Raw genomic sequence first — 17250 nt, 5'->3', positions numbered from 1 at the left:
CCCCCCAGCCTGTTGGGATACAGCTGCCTTCTGGAGTAATCCAGAGGGATTGGGAGCTGCCCAGTCCCTGTGACATCCAGGCTTTTCCACTGTGTGTGTGAAAGGATTTGTTCTCCACTGTCCTGGGCAGTGGGGAGTGATTGGATCAGTTGGAATTCGGCTCTTGGTGCCCACTGGGAACGAGTGCTCTCAGTGAACTCCTGGTGTGATGAGCTGCTGATGCTCAGTGAGGGGTTTGCTGTGTCCTGGGGCTCATGGAGCAAAGTTCTGGAGAGCTCTGGAGGCAGGGAATGACCTCCAGGGTGTGGGAAAGCTGCAGTGTCAGGTACGTGGGGGTTTATCCCAACACTGGGATTAACTGAGTGGTGGGAACAGAGTTACAGGGAATTCCCACCTTTTGCTGTCAGTTTAACCTGCTCTTGGTTTTCCAGGGAATCTCACCTCTCACACACTGTGTGCTGCTTTTCTGGGGTGTTGCTCAAGTGCTGCTTGTAACTGAATATTTAGAGAAATTGAGTTTTCCTGCTTTATTTTCTATCCACAGAGTAGGAAGAGCTCATTAAGAGCTACGGGGTGTGTCAGTTTTCCAGGGAGCAAAGTTCCTTTCCCCTTGGAGCGTGACCTGCTCAGAGCTGGGATGTGTCAGGATCCAAGTCTGAGCTTCCTGGGTTGGTCTGGGACTGCTCTGACATCCACAGGGACCTGGATCTGGATCAGGGGGGTGGCAAAACCAAATGGCAAAACCTGCTGCTTTTCTTACCTGCAGGACTGGAAGATCCTGGATCTCCTTCCTTTTCTTGCACAGCACTTGGCATGTCATGGAATCTCTTGTGCTTTCCCCCCCCCCCCCCCCCAAGTAATATTCTATGAGGATAATCCCTATTTTACCTTTACAGAGACACTGATTTGGAATGTTGAGATTTGCTCTTTGGGGTTTTTTTTCAGTTTCTAACCAGGTTTGTGCCTGTTGTGCCCTGGGTGATGCTGCTGCAGCTTTGTGTGATCTTCCTTTGTCTGTGTGTTCTGGGATAAATGAATCATGGAATGCTTGGGATTGGAAGGGATCTAAAAAGATCATCTCATTCCAAGCCCCTGCCATGGGCAAGGACACCTTCCACTATTCCAGGTGGCTCCAGCCTGGCCTTGGACACTTCCAGGGATCCAGAGGCAGCCACAGCTTCTCTGGGCAACCTGTGCCAGGGCCTGCCCACTCTCCCAGCCAGGAATTCCTTCCTAAATCCATTGGACCTGCTGTGCCATGATTTAATTGCTGATTATTTCACAGAGCAAAGAGTGAGGGGATTCAGGATTAAAAAAGGGGAGGAGGGAGAGGAAGGGGCTCCTGGAGGCAGAAGCCACATCAGACTTGTAGGAATGTGGGCTCTTCCAGAGGGTTTTCCAGGTTGCTGCTTGTGCCCTGCCTGTGCAAAGCTGATTTCTGTGCCATTTTCCAGCTGGCTCCAGAGATAACCTGCTGAATGTTCTCCTAAATTCCAGCTACCCCTTTATGGATCTTACCAAGGCTGCTGAGATGGAGGTGGAATAAGATCAGCAGTAACTGCTCTGGGTCCAAGCGGTTTCAATCAGTCTGAAGTCAGAGAGCTGGGGAGGTTTTTGCTGGTGCAGAGAAGCTGAGCTTTGCTGGGCCCTGTTTTCCCTGCCAGGCTGTCTCTGGGAGCGTGTCCTTGGCACCCAGCCCGGAATGTGGGCACAGATCTGGGCACCAGGCACGTGATGGGGATGTTGACTTGGGGCACCAGGAGACCTTCACCACAGCTTATCAATTCTGCCACAATCCCTGGGCTTAAATGCATTTTTTTAAAACAAGAATTATTTTTTTTAAAGCATGCCACGTGTTGCAGGAGGGGAATGTCACGCTCAGTTTAATTTAAATAACTCACGTTTTGTGACACTGTTTCTCCAGAAATGAGGTGGGAACCTGTGTAAGTTTAAAGCACTGCTATGAAGGCAAAACAAGGCTTTTTAAAGGCAAATGATCCAGAAGTCCAAGTAGGAAAAATTGAAGTAAAAACAAACTTTCAGGTCCTGCTTGTAGCAAACCTCCTGTAGGATTTCAGTAGTCGACCGTGGGAAGGCAAATGAGGCGAACAAATTCATCATATTTTATTGTTCCATTTGGCCCAATTTTGGCTTCTTTCAGCAGGTCATCAACTGAAAAAGAGCAAAAGGAAGAGACAAGTTTGAGTGGCATTTATTAGGGGTGTTGTGATCTTCCAGAGGAAGAGCAGTAAGGCAGGATTTGGGGTTTTCAGGGATTTTTATCAGAAATAATAATTTCTGGGATCAGGGGGGTGCCAGCCAGGTGATAAACTAGTGTTATTAACACTGATTTTGAATTCCATGTCTAACTTTCCAGAGCAGAGCTGTCCATCTCTTTGAGTTCCACGTGGAAAAGCCTCACAAATTCTGTCCAAATCAGCTTTTTGGTAAGAACTGGTTGATTTAACTTGAATTGCAAACCTATCCCTGTTCAAACCAGACAAAACTACGTGGGGATGCAGGTTTTTTGTGCCCATTTTTAAGTAGATTTGTGTGATTCTGCTTCATGTTGACGGGGCTTTGGTGTTTGAAGGCAGAGAACACCTTCCCAGCTGGGGCTCTGCAAACACTCGGAGGGGAGTTGTCACCAGCAGTGGTGACACTTCTCACTCCAGCTCTGGGAACGCCTTGGCAGTGACAGCACTTATTATACCTGTCTTAAAACACTCTTTTCTGTACAGCCTAAACCATAAAAGGTACTTTTCTTGTCAAACAATGTCAAGGAAATAGAAGTACATCAGGAATGCAGCGTTGGATGACGCTGCTCCTGGGAATCGGATGCCACCTCCTTGGGATGGCAGGAGAGGAGGTGGATTCCCTTGGGCCTGTTTCCTTCACCCCTAAAAACAAACATCAGGGCATCCCAGCAGCTTTCCTGGGCTCAGTCCCTGGGTCAGGCATCTCGTGCAGCCCAGGGGAGCTCTGTCCTCCCAGTGCCCCCAGTGTGTCCCTGTTTTCCAGGATCACAGCTGGATGTGGTGCAGAGAGGATGGAGAGGAGCTGCTGGGTTGTGCACCTGCATTTTTCCTTTGATATTCCATTAGCAGGGAACTCTGTGGGTGTTTGGAGGCTGTTGATTGACCCTGGAGACACTGGGATCCCACATGGGATGTGCTGAGTACGAGTCCTCCATACTCTCCTGCCCGTTTTTCCTGGAATTGCCTGTCCAGGACAATGCTCCAGTGCCTTCCCAGTCCAAAACAGGTGAGAGCAGGTCAGTGGTGACATTTTCACCTGTGAACTACTTGGCTGAGGGCACCAGAACTTTTCTTCAGGCTGAACAACCCGTGGGTGTTTAAACCAGACCCCCCAGTGCTCATCCTGGAGCACACGATGATTTTGCAGTTGCCAGTTGTGAAATTCGGGGGGAAAACCATGGGAAGGGGGAAGAATTGAGGAGGAAAAAAGCTGGTTTACAGTAAATAGTTGTGGAAGGTGTCTCTGAGCAGCATCTCCTGTTTGTGGGTCTGTTTTTGCAGATGGGTATCAGTGAATTGGGGGGTAAGTGGAAGCTGCTGCAGGATTTGGGTGCAGTGGGATAAATGAGGGGCTGTTGTTCCTGTAAGGTGAGGAACAACTCCCTTTCCACGAGATCTAAGCCCCCTTTCAACAAGAACACCCTGCTGCTCATCAAATCCTTCTGAGGACATAAACTCAGAAAATAATGAATTCTTCCCAGAGTGTTTGAAAACAACACAAGAAAAAATGTCTGAGTTTGGTACAAGGGCATTAATTCAAATGAGTGAAGGCTTTTCTGGAGCCACTGGAGAGGGAAGGGCTGTGCCAGCAGTTCCTGGGCAATGGCAGATGCTGATGAAATGGAGTCTGTCCTGGTATCAAATAGTTCCAGCAGCTCAGAGCTCAGGGGGAAAAGCCAAGGGGGGAATTCCTTGTGGAGAAGCAGCATCGCTTCCTGCATTAGGATCTGCACAAGTGAGATCCCAAAGGAATGGGAAATCCCCCTGCACCTCCCAAATCTTCATAGAAAGAGGTTCTTCCAGGATGCCTTTAATCAGGGTTAATGTCTCCCTGTCCTGGCTGTGTGTTCAGCCCTCAAAATGCTCTGGAAGTGTTTGCACATGGAAATAGCTTTGGGAATTATTAGTCCAGTTAAATTGAAGAAAACCCTTGGAAGAAATTCCTTGTTGGTGTGAAGCTGGTGATGGTGACTGCACTGAGCAGCTCTGGTTAAATCTAAATTCTATCTAACATCAGACAGGACAGTTCTTACCCCCTCAGGGAGCCTAAAGGGGTCTGTACAGACCCAGGAGCCCTGGGAAAACTCCCTCCTTGCCTATGTCAGAGTGTGGGAATGTGTTTAAAGAGGTTAAATAAGTACGTAAAACATGTAGGGCAAAAAAAAATAATCCCAGAATGGTTTGGGTGGGAAGGGACCTTAAAACCCATCCCATTCCACCCCCTGCCATGGGCAGGGACACCTTCCACTCTCCCAGGTTGCTCCAAGCCCCATCCAGTCTGGCCTTGGACACTCCCAGGGATCCATCCACAGCTTCTCTGGGCAACCTGGGCCAGGGCAAAGAAGGTCTTGATCACCTTCACCTTCCAATTCCTTCCTGTTGTGCCCCTTGGAGGCAAATTTCTGACAAACTGGACGGGTTTGGGGGTTTATACTTTTTTCCCTTTCCCATCTCCTGCTGGCACAGGCCCTTCCTCATCCCAGGTTTGTCTGCAGAGGAAAATCAGGGAATGAGAGGACGGGGAGGGTCTGATCCACATCTGAATGGCAAAATACCTTCCTCCTCAGAAAGCTTCTCCCCCAGCCTGGTGAGCTTTGCCCTCAGCTCTGCCACGGGGATGACTCCTCTCCTCTCCCTGTCGATCATGGCCAGCGCCGTCAGGATTTCCCTCTCGGGCTCCTCCTGCTTCATCTGCCTGTACATGATGTTCAGGAAGGTGGAGAAATCCAGCTCTGCGTTTCTGTCTGCCAAAGGAAGAGATTCTCCAGGAATGGCTCAGTTCTGGGGGGTGTATCCAGAATTCAGCATTCCCCTCCTCTCCCCCCTCCCAGTTCCCCTTCCTGGGGTTTCTCTTCCCTTTTGCCCAGGTTGGGCCACTATTGAGGGCTTTCTCCTGTCTTAAAACCCCATTTCTAGCTTTGCTAGACTTGTGCTCTGAGCTTGCATGCAGAATTTTTAATCCACCCCACTTTATCTCATAATTTTTCTTTACTCTATGTGATTTAAAGACCATAACCCTCCATATCTGCAGAGAAATGATCTTTCTGTGCTCTTCTACTCTGCTGGTTGGACTGGACAGTTCCCCAGCCTCAAAGTCCACATCCATGTGTTTGTCTCCCACCGTTCTGGAAGTTTTGGGGGTTTTAATGGCACCGTTTTAATCCGTGGGCTGGATCATGCTCGTTTAGCACATCACAACGTGCTAAAATAATCAAGGTTTGGTGACTGCTCTCGGTTGTGCTGGTTCACCACAGAGTGGATGTTACTCCCGGGCTCCAGGCAGCCTCCTGCCCCCCCCAAAAAAATGAATTTTTCCAACCCCAATGCAGGTGTTTTTGCTGCCCCTGCCCTGTGCTCACCGATCCTGTGCAGGTGGAGGTGTCTCTGCACCTCCCCCGGGGTCGGGCTGGCTCCCAGGCACCTCATCACTGCCAGCAGGTCCGAGGCCTTTATCTTCCCTTTTTGTTTCTTGTCATACAGGGAAAAACATTCCTTGAACTCTAATTAAAAACCAAAACTCTGTTAGGCCGTGTAAGATCACATTGAGCCGCCCGTGCGACGGGGCCGCTCCCGCCGCCTGGATGGCGCTGGAAGGATTCCAGCAGGGATATTGTGTCGGCTCCGGGGTGTCTCCTTGCAGGGAGGGTGATGGACAGTGAGGGAAGGAGCCAAGGGCAATTAAAACCCCGGGTCGGGAACGCCGGAGATAATTGGGGTCCTTCAGCCTAACGAGGAGAGGCTGAAAAAGTGGGGCCAGGCTTTCAAACCTGGAGGATATTGTTTAAAAAAAGTGCTTTCCTCTGCCTTCCTGGGGGTGGGAGAGGGGGTGAGAAGGCTGAGGGAGCGGTGGAGGAGGATGGGGGGATGGAGGAGGATGCGGGGGGGGGGGGTCGGGGGGGTGGAAGGTGCCGGGTCAGCAGCATCCCCCTCCCGCACCCCTCGCCCTCTCCCCTTCCCCCTCGTGCTTCCCAGTTTCCCAGTGACAAAGCCAGGCTTGGAGCTGACCTAGATAAGGCTGCTCCCGTCCCCTTCTCCTCATCAGGCTCGACACTGACAGCAAGTTGTGCTGCCCGGGGAAAATCAGCCTGTATTGATGCCATCCCCCCCTCCTCCCCCTCTGTGCCCCCAGCCCTCCCTGCAGGGAGATGTGCAGGGTGCCAGGGCCCCTCGGTGCCCGTGGGTGCCCCTGGGTGCCCCTGGGTGCCGTGGCCTCCTCCCTCCAATCCCGCAGAGCTGCTGAGCCCCAGGGCCCCGCAGATTAACAGATTTGCAATAATACTCTTATTTCAGCTTTTCTTCCGCCGTTCCCGGAGCAAACCCCGTCCCAGGCTGGTCTCCCCTTTCCCAAGGAAGCCCCAGCGCCTCACAATGGGAATTTATACCCCCTGCACCCCCTAACTCCTCCTCCTCCTTCGCTCCCATCACACCTCAAACATGCAGATGGGCACCTGGAATATCCCCTGATCCCTGATGGCTTGGCCAGGGCTGACGTGCTTAGAGGAGTGGGAGGTGGCCGGTGACTCTCTGCTGGTCCCTGTGCAACCCAGCGTGGGCTCTGGGGGTGCTTTTGGGGGGGTCTCCAAACAAAACCGGGGGGGATTTCCCTGTTTTCAGAGCAAACAGATCCCAGGAGAGCTGGGAGGAGGCCAAGGGGGGGAGCACAAGCCCAGCACGAGACACTTTGGGGGGAAATGCCATTTTTGTATCTATACAGGTCAATTTGTGAAGCTGATCTTGCTCATTAAAACCCCAAAGGAGAACAGAACCGTACGTACCATTGATCTGATCCTGGGACAGAAACTTTGCCTGGAGAGGGAAAGGGGGGAGGAAAGGAAAAGAGAGATAAAAAAAAACCCCAAACAGCTTTAAAATCTGGCTGGGGGGAGCACATTGGGAGCGATTTGTAGGAGCTGAGACGCCGCACTCACCATGATTTTGGGGCGATCCGGGTGTTCGTCGCTGCCCGTCGGGATCGGAGGCGGCTGCTGCCACTTTTCTCCTCGATGAAGGGCTAAAGTCCCTCAGCCCCGGGGTGGAGGCGGCCCGGCTGTAATAAATACCCGCTGCTATGGCTACGAGACCTGATCCCTGCCCGGATCCCGCTGCCAGCGCCGCTCCCGCTCCACCGGGAAAAGGGCTCTGCCCGCCCTGCCCCGAGCTCAGGACCCCGCTCGGGGGGTTTGGGGTCGGGCTGCTTGGGTGTGATCCCCTCCAAGAGCTGGGACACAGATCCGGCCCCGCTGGAATTCGCTGGGGAAGGAGAGGGGGATTTGCAGCCCTGCAGGGCACTGCTGGAGGGGTGTGGGCACGACAGGGGTTGATTCAGGTGGGCACTGCTGGTGATGTCCCTGAGCCCTCCCGGGGGCTCTGGATGTGCCTCTCAAGCTCAGCAGAGCTGGGAAGTTGTGAACAGGCCGAGAAGGGATATTTGAGATGGTTTAAAAGGTCTTTATTGCCCGACTTTTTATTTGTCAGCATTTAACAACTAGCAGGGGGTGAAGTAGCTGCTGCCAGGCTGTGGTGGAGATCCAGACCCAAGGACAAGACATTTAGTGACCATTATAACATGGACCCTGCTCTGTCACAGTGACACATCCAAGGTCCTGGAATGTGGTGGGATGAAGATTCTCCCCTCCAAGCTGCTGCAGGAAGAACGTGAGTCACTCAGCTTTGACCAAATGTTTTTATTCTCTGTGTTTTGCTGGAAGCTGGTCGGTTTTTTTCCTCCCCCTGCCACTTGGATTGTGTCCCACAGGGCTCTGACACAAATGGCACAGAGCTGAACCCAGCCAGGGATGCAGCTGGAGAAGGGGGGAACAGGAGCTGCTGCTGCTGATGTCCAGGGACCACCCCCTCCCCGATGCTCCTTTTGGGTTGTTTGTGGGGAATTGGCCCTTTTGGGCAGGAGCAGAAGCTGCTGTTGGCACAGACCTCACGTGAGAGGGGCTGGCACTGGATTTCAACCCCTGCCTGAGGTGCTTTTTGGGCTGTTTGTGGGGAATTGGCCCTTCCTGCCCCAGGTCTGAGCTCCAAAGTGAGGGTTTGACCCCAGGAGGGCTCCTGGGAGAGGCAGAGCCACCTGCAGATCCCTGGCAGGGCAGCTCAGCCCCTTCCTGGCATGTTTGCTCATCTGGGAGCAGCGAGGGAGGAGCAGATTCATCTCCCTGTGCCAAGAGATTCCTGGCAAACCACTCCCCTCCCAGGCTGGGATGCTCTGTGGGGTGGCAGTGGTGCTGGGGGGGGTTCACCACTGGCTGGGATGTTGCCCCTGCTCTGATACAGGAGGGCTTTGGTGCTGTCCCATAAGTCCAGCAAGGAACTGAGCTGTGGAATTGTGAGGGCACACAGGGAGACACCCAACTCTGCCTTTGAAGAGCTACACTGTACCCCTATTTTTGGGGAGAATACCCCCTCCCCAGCCAGGTCTAGTTATCACACACCACCTCCTGCAGCCAAGGTCGGTCAGGAATTTATTGGAAATACATTAAATCTACGTTAGAAAAACTAGAATTATTTTTTTTTTTCCTTTTCAAGTCGCTCCAAAATATCAAAACTTATAAACTTTCCTTTGCTGCGTGGAGGTTGTTCATGTGCAGGGTGTAAAAGGCCCAGGGCTCAGGGATATAAATCACTCCAGGGTACTTCTTCCTGAGAATTTTGTCATTCCACAGCCAGGCCACCCAGCCAGCGATGAGGAGGAGGGTGATGATGAAGGAGTAGAAGAGGAAGAGCCCGTTGCTGTCCAGGACAAGTCCCTTCCTTTTTTGGTGCATCACCAAAGCCATCATGGCAAAGAAAGTGAAAATGTAGAGGATGAAGATCTGCCCCTCTGTCACCAGGTACCTGCAAAGGTCAAACTCCTGTTAGTGATGCCAGGAGGGAGCTCTGAGGGAGGGCAGCACTTCCAGCCTTAGGGATGAATGTCTCCTGGTGGTCTTTTCACCTGGATATCCCGTGGAAAGACCAGCTGCCACATCCCAGGAATATCCCCGAGATAGAGATAAAATGAGATTTTCCAAGGGCCTGCTCCACTGTGATCCCAGGAGAGGGCTCTGAGGGAGGGCAGCACTTCCAGCCTTAGGGATGAGCATCTCCCCTCTTCCCTGCTTCACATCCCCCCAAAGCTGTGCTGCTCCTGCTGCCTGATTTGTTTTTGTGACTCTCATCAGTAATTTAACACCTAGGCTTTGGGAAGAGAAGGGATAAAGGAATGTTCCCTTTATCCATGTTCCCTTTATCCCTCAGTATGGGAAGGGAAAGGTGCTGGGCTCTGTGACCAGGATGCTCAAAGGCAGAACCAAAGCTGGATTCTGGCTCCCACCCGTGGCTGTTGTGCTCATTTATCCCAAAATCCCCCTGAACTGTGCCTGGGGGTCAGCAGAAAGGAGGAATTGCACTCCTGCCTCTTCAATCCCACACAAACCACAGAGATCCACACTGATCCACTCAAGGGAAGTGCAGGAGGGTACCTGGGGACTGACCAAATGATGTGGGTGATTTTTGCCTGTCAAGAATTAATTTGCTGGATAAAACCAGTCTCAGCAGGGCAAGAGGGAACAGGGGTGGGTGAGAAGCTGTTTGGCTGCCACCAGGGACAGCACTGGGCAAGAGGAGGCTCATGAAAATGGGAGATAAATAAGGCCTCTCTCAGAGAGGCCCTTTGGACCCCCAGGGCTGGAGGGGAGGCCGTGGCTGAGCATCCCCTGGGCTCTGGGGGGAGCTGTGAGAGCATCTCCAGCCACCAGGGAGCTGGGACCACGGGGATGCTCTGCAGGAACGTGGTGACCACCCCAAAAGCCTCAGGGAACTGTGTTAGGGCCCAGCAAACTTTGGAGGGGGGGAAGGCAGCAGTTCCTTTTGGAACTCTGAAACACCCCAAGCATGGACAGAATTCCTGCTGGGTGTCTCTGGAGTTGTCCCAACATCCAGAGGCTGAAGTGGCTGCGAATTTCAACGAGACTTAATTTGATTTTCCAGCCCTGCAGAGCAAAAGCTGCAGCAAGTGCTGCCCTGGGGAACAGAGAACTCTGCCTGGGGCATTCCCTGGGGTATTCCCTCTTCATCCCTGCCCATCCCTCGTGGCCAGAAGCCCCTTACCAGTAGTAAAGGCTGCTGGGCCCCACCAGGAGCAGGGCAGCCACTGGCATCCTGCTCTCCTCTGCCACAGGGGTGAAGCAGCCCGTGAAATATATGAACAGGATCAGGAAAAAAGGGATGTACCTGCAAAGAGAAACAACTTTCATCAGTGGGATGACCCTGGGAAGTGTTTAAACCCCTCCCAAATCCAAACCAAGCACGTGGGCAGGTCCTGGGCTGAGCCTGGGAGTTAATTTGGTGAAAGAGCAGAAGTGGAATCTCTTGCTCTGGGATTCCTGCTGTGTCCACAGGGCTGGTGGTGCCTGGTGAGGGGCTGTTCGTGTCCTGGTTGTTCCCAGTGCTCCTGCAGGTAATGAGAATTCCCAGTCTCAGGCAGGAGAAGCCCAATTTTGCTGATTAGGGCAAACCCTGGGCTCAAGTGCTCCTTGAACAATTCCAGTTGTTCCATTCCCAGGCTCTGAGAGCCTCGTGTTGTGTCCAAGCTGAGCTGCAGGAAAGCAGGATGTGCACCAGGATTTCAATAACCCCACAGAGCCCTTTTTTTTTATTTAGAAGAATGGGATTTTTTCGCTTCACAGCACTCGAGGAACAGCAAATAAACCAGGAAAGCCTGATGGGGAGAGACTTCCCTCTGCTCTGAGCCATCTCAGGATTATCTGGCAGCAGCCAAAGGGACAGACAGGCTTTCCTGGGGTCTCTGAGTTGGGGTGTTTGGGGGTCAAACCCCTGAGGAGCACAAAGGGGGGGTGGTCTGTTCACCTGGACATCCTGGGGAAGGATGAGCTGTTCCCTGCAGCTGCCCAACAACTGCCACATCCCAGAAATATCCCTGAGACAGAGATAAACCGGGATTTTCCAAGGGTGAGCTCCCCTGTAATCACCCTGGCCATGAGAACATTATCCCCAGCCAGCTTTCATCAGCTGTGCTTCAGGTTTTTTTCCACATTAAGCTCTGATCTGCCCAGATCTGCCCTTCCTCGGGTGATGTTCTGGGGCCTCCAGCCCGGCTGCAAATCACTCACCACATGGAATGACCCAAATATTCATCATAGTAGTAGAGCAGCTCGAAGGAATCAATCTGCAACACAACACAGAGGGAGATTTAGAGGGGCAGAGGGAGCGGGGCCGCTCAACAAGAACAGGCAGTTCATATATATTTCCTAAGTGCTTCTGTAAAACTCATCCTCTTTACCAGTAACCACGAACTATAACTGTAAATCCTCTTTACCAGTGTCTCTGGCTTGAGGTTCTTGATGATGGGGTTCTCTCTGACTGACAGGTGGTGCTGGTACCCGCTGAAGATCAGGCGGTGGTTCACCGAGTCCCCGACCAGGTGGATGCTGGCCCCCATCACAAACATGATGATGCTCACGTAGATCATGGACCTGGGCAGGGTCTTGGGGGACCTCTCGATGAGCTGAAACCACAGGGAGTGTTGGACAGCGAGGAGACACCAGCAGGGACACCCCAGCTCTGCCCTCTCTGACTCTTCCATGCTCTGCTGCTCCCGGCACAGCACCCGGAGCAGCTTCTCCACCAGAAATGAGCAAAGGTGAGCAAAGAGAAGCAAAAAGGCAGAGGTTTTCTCGGGCTCTGGAGTAGATCTCCAAGGCTGGCTGTGCCCTCCAGTGGCAGGGAGAGCCTCCAGCACACTCAGCTCAGCACTCACCTCCCTCCCCTTCCTGAGAGACTTTAGAACTCCCCACAGGATCATTTTCCAAGGGCTGCTGTTGAACTGTTTGTTTGTTGTTTTTTTTTTTTTTTACCAGCCTCACCTCCCTGTGCATTTTCCTCTAAAGAGTAAGCTGTGTTTAACCCCATATCTGGAAATATCTGATTCCCAGCAAAACCAGTCAAGGCAACTTTTTGGGCAGTAGTTGCAGTGCTGAGCTCTCCCCGCCCCATCCCGAGGCCTGGGGAGGCCACGTGGGGCTGACTCAGAGTCTGGGGCGAGCTCCTGCAGGCCTGGCTGGGAACAGGGAGCAGGAGCTCCGGGAAGGAGCTCCACACTCAGCCTGCAGGGCAGGGAACACCCGGGAAGACAAATCCCAGCTCGAGCGGTTCAGGCTCCGGAGGAGACACCAAGTGTGGGGCAGCATCATCCCAACCCCAGGATCAGCCAGGGCCACCCTCACCTCCCTCTCCCCGCTGCCAAATCAGCTTTGCAGCCCTCCCCAAACAGGGAAAAGCTCCTTATTTGTATTTAATTTTGAGGCTTAACTTTCCCTTTCCCTGTAACTGCTGCACGAACGTCACGGGAGCCACAGAGGACAAGGAGAGCACAAGGTCCAGGAGGGCTCTGGTTTGATGGGAAAGGTCCAGGAGGGCTCTGGTTTGATGGGAAAGGTCCAGGAGGGCTCTGGTTTGATGGGAAAGGTCCAGGAGGGCTCTGGTGGGATGGGAAAGGACGGTGGGACAACGTCCTTGGAGGGCACACAGCAAAGGAAACACACCCTGAATAACAAGTGGAATTTTTCTGTGCTGCCAGGGAAGTCCAAGGCAGCAAATTTTAACCTGCTGAGCCCCCAGCCTGCAGAAATCAGCTCTGAGGGGTCACACTGAGCCTCAGAGCTTTCACATCCAAAGAACAGACTCCCTAGTACTCCTTTTTGGCCAAACCAGCATTTAAAATTTCACAGACAGACTCAGGAGAGAAAGAGAGAAAATCATTTACATCTTAGGACATAATTCAATTTCTAGCTAATGAAGGTTAAAATATATTTATAATTGCTTTCTCATATCTTCTGGCTGCTAAGTATTTAATATAAAAGGATTTCTAATGACCCCACAGTCTTTAACCTCCTAAATGGTTTCTGTGATCCAGTGGTTGGCAGCTGGAGCAAGATAAATTCCAGCTAAAGACACAACTCTAACGTTGAAGAGCAAGTGTAATTAAACTCTGAGCAATTTAGAAAATGTACTGTAGTTCCAGCTGTCTCATAAGGTCTTTTAAATCAAGGATGGATGTTGTCTTAAAAATATGCTCTGGGGAGAGGGGCACTGACTCCTCCTGGAACCAGAATTCCTGGGGAAGTGATTTGCTTTGTCTGTGCAGGAATTTGAGGTGTATTGAGGTGGTCACTGCTTTGCCCTTTAAAAAGTGCCATCACAAATTCTTCCTGGAGTGGCAAACTTTAACCTACAGCAGGCTTGGGAATCTGGGAATAACCAACCACCCTAAAAAAATCTCGACCTTTACAAAACTGCATTTTTTGGCCCTGTTTTTACAATGGTAAGGAAAGTTTCACACCTGCCTCCCCCCCCAGGGTTACCTTCAGCAGAAGAAATGGTGTGATAACATTGTAAGCCATGTGGAAATAATCTCCAGCACTCGGTTTGTTCAGAGGGAACCACTCCAGGGGAAGGATTATCTGAGGACAGGGGGGAAAAGAAGCACATCAGCATCTCCTCACAGCCCCATCACCGGGGGAAAGACAGGGAGAGAGAAGATCTTGGGAATGCTGCTGGTTTCTAATGGTCAGTTTGACTTCAGGCAGCTGTCAGTAACCAGGCTGGGCAGCTCTTCTTGGAGTGAACAGCCCAAAAAGCCCAGCTGGAAGTGGGTGCTCAGTGCACAGCTCAGGGTTCACTATCACTGCCTGAAGTTGTGGGGCCAAGGAAGGAATTTGGGAATCCTGAAGCAGTGGATCTCAACCCTCTGCCAGTTATAAAAAATTCCATTTGAGGGGAATGGCCCCTTCTGTCCTGCTCCAGCTGGAGAGCAGGAGCTCCAAGCTCCAGAGATGCAGGCAAGGTATGGGAAGAGCAGCAGGAACCTCCCCAGTGCCTTTTGTTGTGAAAACATTAAGTTGTGGGATAGATAACATGGAACAACCTCCCCAGGACCCTTTTGTTGTGAAAACATTAAGTTGAGGGAGAGAGGACACAGAACAAGTTTCACAGGAGACCTTCCCCAGGACTGGAGCAACCCCCTTGATCCCAGTTACACCAGTGCATCCCAGAACAGCTCCCTCTGGAGCAGGAAACAGCCCATGGGGACCACCCCACCCCCCAAAATAAGTGGAGGCCTGTGCCCCCCTGGCTCACCATGGCGATGGGACGCCCAAAGTCCAGCACCCAGTTCTGCAGAGTGAAGTAGAACCACAGGTCCAGGTGGAATGGGGACGTCTTGAAGGTGTCCTCGCCCTTCCCCGCCCCGTGCCTGGAGGGACAGAGGGACAGGGTCAGCCTGAGCCCGGGGGACGGGGCTTTGAGCACCCCAGGGCTGCGTCCCCACACAGATCCTGCGCTGCCCTGGCTGCCAGAGCATCACCAGGCTTTGGGATTTATGGGATAACAAAGTTGAGGAGGAGGAGGCAGGACAGGAAGGCAAAAGGCTGTTACTGTCACTGGCCCATCCCTGTGGGAAGACTCTTCCTGGCCGAGAAGTAGCACAAAATCAAGGTGAAAAGTGCTGAATGAAGTGCAACTATTTTTAACTTTTACATGACAAAGCAAAATCCCAACTCCCATGGCACCCAATGCAGCAATTCCTGGTGGTATTCCAGCACCGGGATGCTGGGGATGCACTATCACCTTCATCTCCCACTCTGCCTCTGCAGAGCGAGGCCTCATCCAACCCTGCTGAAGTCCTTCCATGAAATGACCCTCCAGCACCTCTGGACCATCACCTCCCCACGGGAAAAGGTGGAATTGCTCTCCTGGTGCCGAGAGTGGAACGGCACCACCCGGATCAGCCTGGGGCTTGTGCCACCTGAGCCCACGGTCCAGAGTGGGAAAGGTGTCCCTGTCCACGGCAGGGGGGTGGGACGAGATGATCTTTAAGGTCCCTTCCAACCCAAACCACTCCGTGATGATTCCATGGAACCCGGTGGATGGAGGATGAGGATGGTGGTACCCGGGATGAGCCGCTGCGCCCCGGAGGAGCTGGGAATGCCGCGCCTCCCTGGAAAAGGCATCCCAGGTAAGCCAGGGTGCCCGGGGCAAGGCTGAATAGGGGAATCCTACCCGAGGCTGGGGGACCCCGACACTCCGGGATGCTCGGGATGCTCTGGACCCCCGCAGCATCCCTGCCGGGGCGGTGGGATCCGGGATGGGGCTGGATGGCGCTGGGGCGTCCTGGGGGGGGTCTCGGGGCGGGATGACCCGGGGGGATCGCACGGGGGGAGGACCCCAGGGATGGAGGAGGGGGGTTTCCCGTTCCCAACGCCGTCCCCAATCTCACCTGCCCGGGAAGAGCGTCCCGGCGGGCGGGGGGGAGCCCGGGGCCGCCGCCGGGAACGGCCGGCGCCGCGCCGAGCCCTGCATGAGCCCGGCACGGGGGGTCCCGGTGCCGGCGGCGCTGCCAGCCCCGCTCCCGCTGCCGGCCCCGCTGCCGGTCCCTCCCAGCCCGGCCGGGGCCGAGCGGCGGCTGCGCGGGGGCGGCCCCGGGACCGCCCCGTCGGGGCGGGGGCTCCGCGGATCCGCTCCCGGCGGGTCCCGATCCCTCCTCCCTCCCGGGGAACCAGGGCTGAGCTCGGGGGGTTCGGGACGGAGCGAGAGGAGCAGGGCGAGGTGTTTAACCCCGTGCTCGGTGTGTCGGTGCCGAGATCGTGGCGCTGGTGGGACACCCGCACAGCCCGGGCACCGGAACGCGCTCCGGGGTGGGAAGAGGCCGGCAGGGAATAGCGGCTCATTCCTTGAGATTCCATCGCTCTGAGCCCGAGGTCTGGTGGAAGCGAGGGGATGGAGCTCGGCTTGGGCCCGGCTGGTGGCCACGGGCAAATCCCTGCTTGTGGCAGGGCCCGTCCCCACTTCCCTGTGTCCCCGAGGGAATGAAGCAAACGGGCAGGACTGCCCTGGTGGGCCACGAGACGAGGATTCCACGCTCTGTTCCCACTCCCCAGTTCTGGCTGGATAAGTGCCACCAGGCTGGGATGACTCAGGGGCACTGGGAGTGTGAGCCAGGGAAGGATTTAGTGCCTTTGATGCTAAATTTGTGCTCGCTGGGATTTGGAGTTTGGGGTCTAAATCGGGAGGTGCCTCCACACCTGAAACAAGAGTTCAGGTACATCCTTAGGAGACATCCATTTAATGGGCAAAGTGGGTTTGTAGAATTCCAGAGTGGTTTGGGTTGGAAGGGACCTTAAAGCTCATCCAGTTCCACCCCATTCCACTATCCCAGGTTGCTCCAGCCTGGCCTTGGACACTTCCAGGGATGGGGCAGCCACAGCTTCTCTGGGCACCCTGTGCCAGGGCCTCCTCAGCCTCACAGGGAAGAAGGTTTGATGCACTGGAACCCTTTGGCTTCTGCTCCTGGGCAGCTCCAGGGCTCTGGGGTTGGGCACGGAGGAGCTCAGGGATCACACAGGCTCTGGCACCCCCGGGATGGGCTTTGGGCTGGGAGCTCTTTGTGACCACACTGACATGTCCTGCCTCTGTTCCCTCGGATGTGCACAGTTGGGTGGTAACTGGGGACAGTGGGGAAAAGAACTGGGGAGAATTCTTTCCACTGAGGAATCGTGGTCCGGAGCACAGGGAGCTGGACCCAGCGGAGCTGAGGAGGCTCCCAGGAGCTGCAGAACAGAGATCTCGGACTCTCTGCTCAGAGGTGCTGCCAGGAGGGTGGTGCTGCTCTCCACATCACTCGTACTCACCCAGAGTGGCAGCTGGAGACAAATATCCTTGAAAAGTGGAGGAGCTCACTGAGGTAACGGAGACGAGTTCCACTTAATCCTACCACAAACTCTTCTTGTCCCACTGAGCCTGACACGTGTTCGTGGCTCTGCAGAGCTGACCCTCCTTGGCTGGACACCCCTGGCTGTGTCCCCTCAGCTCTGCAGAGGCTCTGCCAGCCCCCCCTGCTCCCATCCATAATGCACAGCCTGCACAGAGCTCGCACAGAGCTCACACCAGCTCCGGTTGCAAAGCTTTGAATTAACTATTAATAGGGCTG

The 17250-nt window shown here is 53.9% G+C and overlaps 2 protein-coding genes across 3 annotated transcripts; both read right to left on the bottom strand.

Annotated features, from left to right (window-relative positions):
* Positions 1–1856: 1856 nt before the first annotated feature.
* CALML4 (calmodulin like 4) lies at positions 1857–7428 on the bottom strand. 2 transcript variants are annotated; one of them, XM_032700658.1, is made up of 5 exons: positions 7187–7428; positions 7034–7064; positions 5618–5758; positions 4814–5002; positions 1857–2172 (listed from the first exon to the last, which is right to left on the bottom strand). In XM_032700658.1, the coding sequence occupies exons 1-5, from the start codon at positions 7187–7189 to the stop codon at positions 2075–2077; spliced, it is 462 nt and encodes a 153-aa protein (XP_032556549.1). In that variant the 5' UTR covers positions 7190–7428; the 3' UTR covers positions 1857–2074. The 2 variants fall into 2 exon arrangements, with proteins under 2 accessions (XP_032556549.1, XP_032556550.1); XM_032700659.1 differs by lacking the exons at positions 7034–7064; positions 7187–7428 and having other exon boundaries at positions 4814–5039; positions 5618–5726.
* A 1280-nt stretch (positions 7429–8708) lies between these two features.
* On the bottom strand, positions 8709–15642 carry CLN6 (CLN6 transmembrane ER protein). The gene is made up of 7 exons (XM_032700656.1): positions 15541–15642; positions 14403–14517; positions 13628–13726; positions 11584–11772; positions 11378–11433; positions 10356–10478; positions 8709–9101 (listed from the first exon to the last, which is right to left on the bottom strand). The coding sequence occupies exons 1-7, from the start codon at positions 15621–15623 to the stop codon at positions 8813–8815; spliced, it is 954 nt and encodes a 317-aa protein (XP_032556547.1). The 5' UTR covers positions 15624–15642; the 3' UTR covers positions 8709–8812.
* Positions 15643–17250: the final 1608 nt, after the last annotated feature.

Source organism: Chiroxiphia lanceolata, chromosome 12 (genome assembly GCF_009829145.1).
Source record: "Chiroxiphia lanceolata isolate bChiLan1 chromosome 12, bChiLan1.pri, whole genome shotgun sequence".
Lineage (NCBI taxonomy): Eukaryota > Metazoa > Chordata > Aves > Passeriformes > Pipridae > Chiroxiphia > Chiroxiphia lanceolata.
The sequence above is the reverse complement of the archived record's forward strand: the minus strand, read 5'-3'. Positions and strand labels throughout refer to the sequence as shown.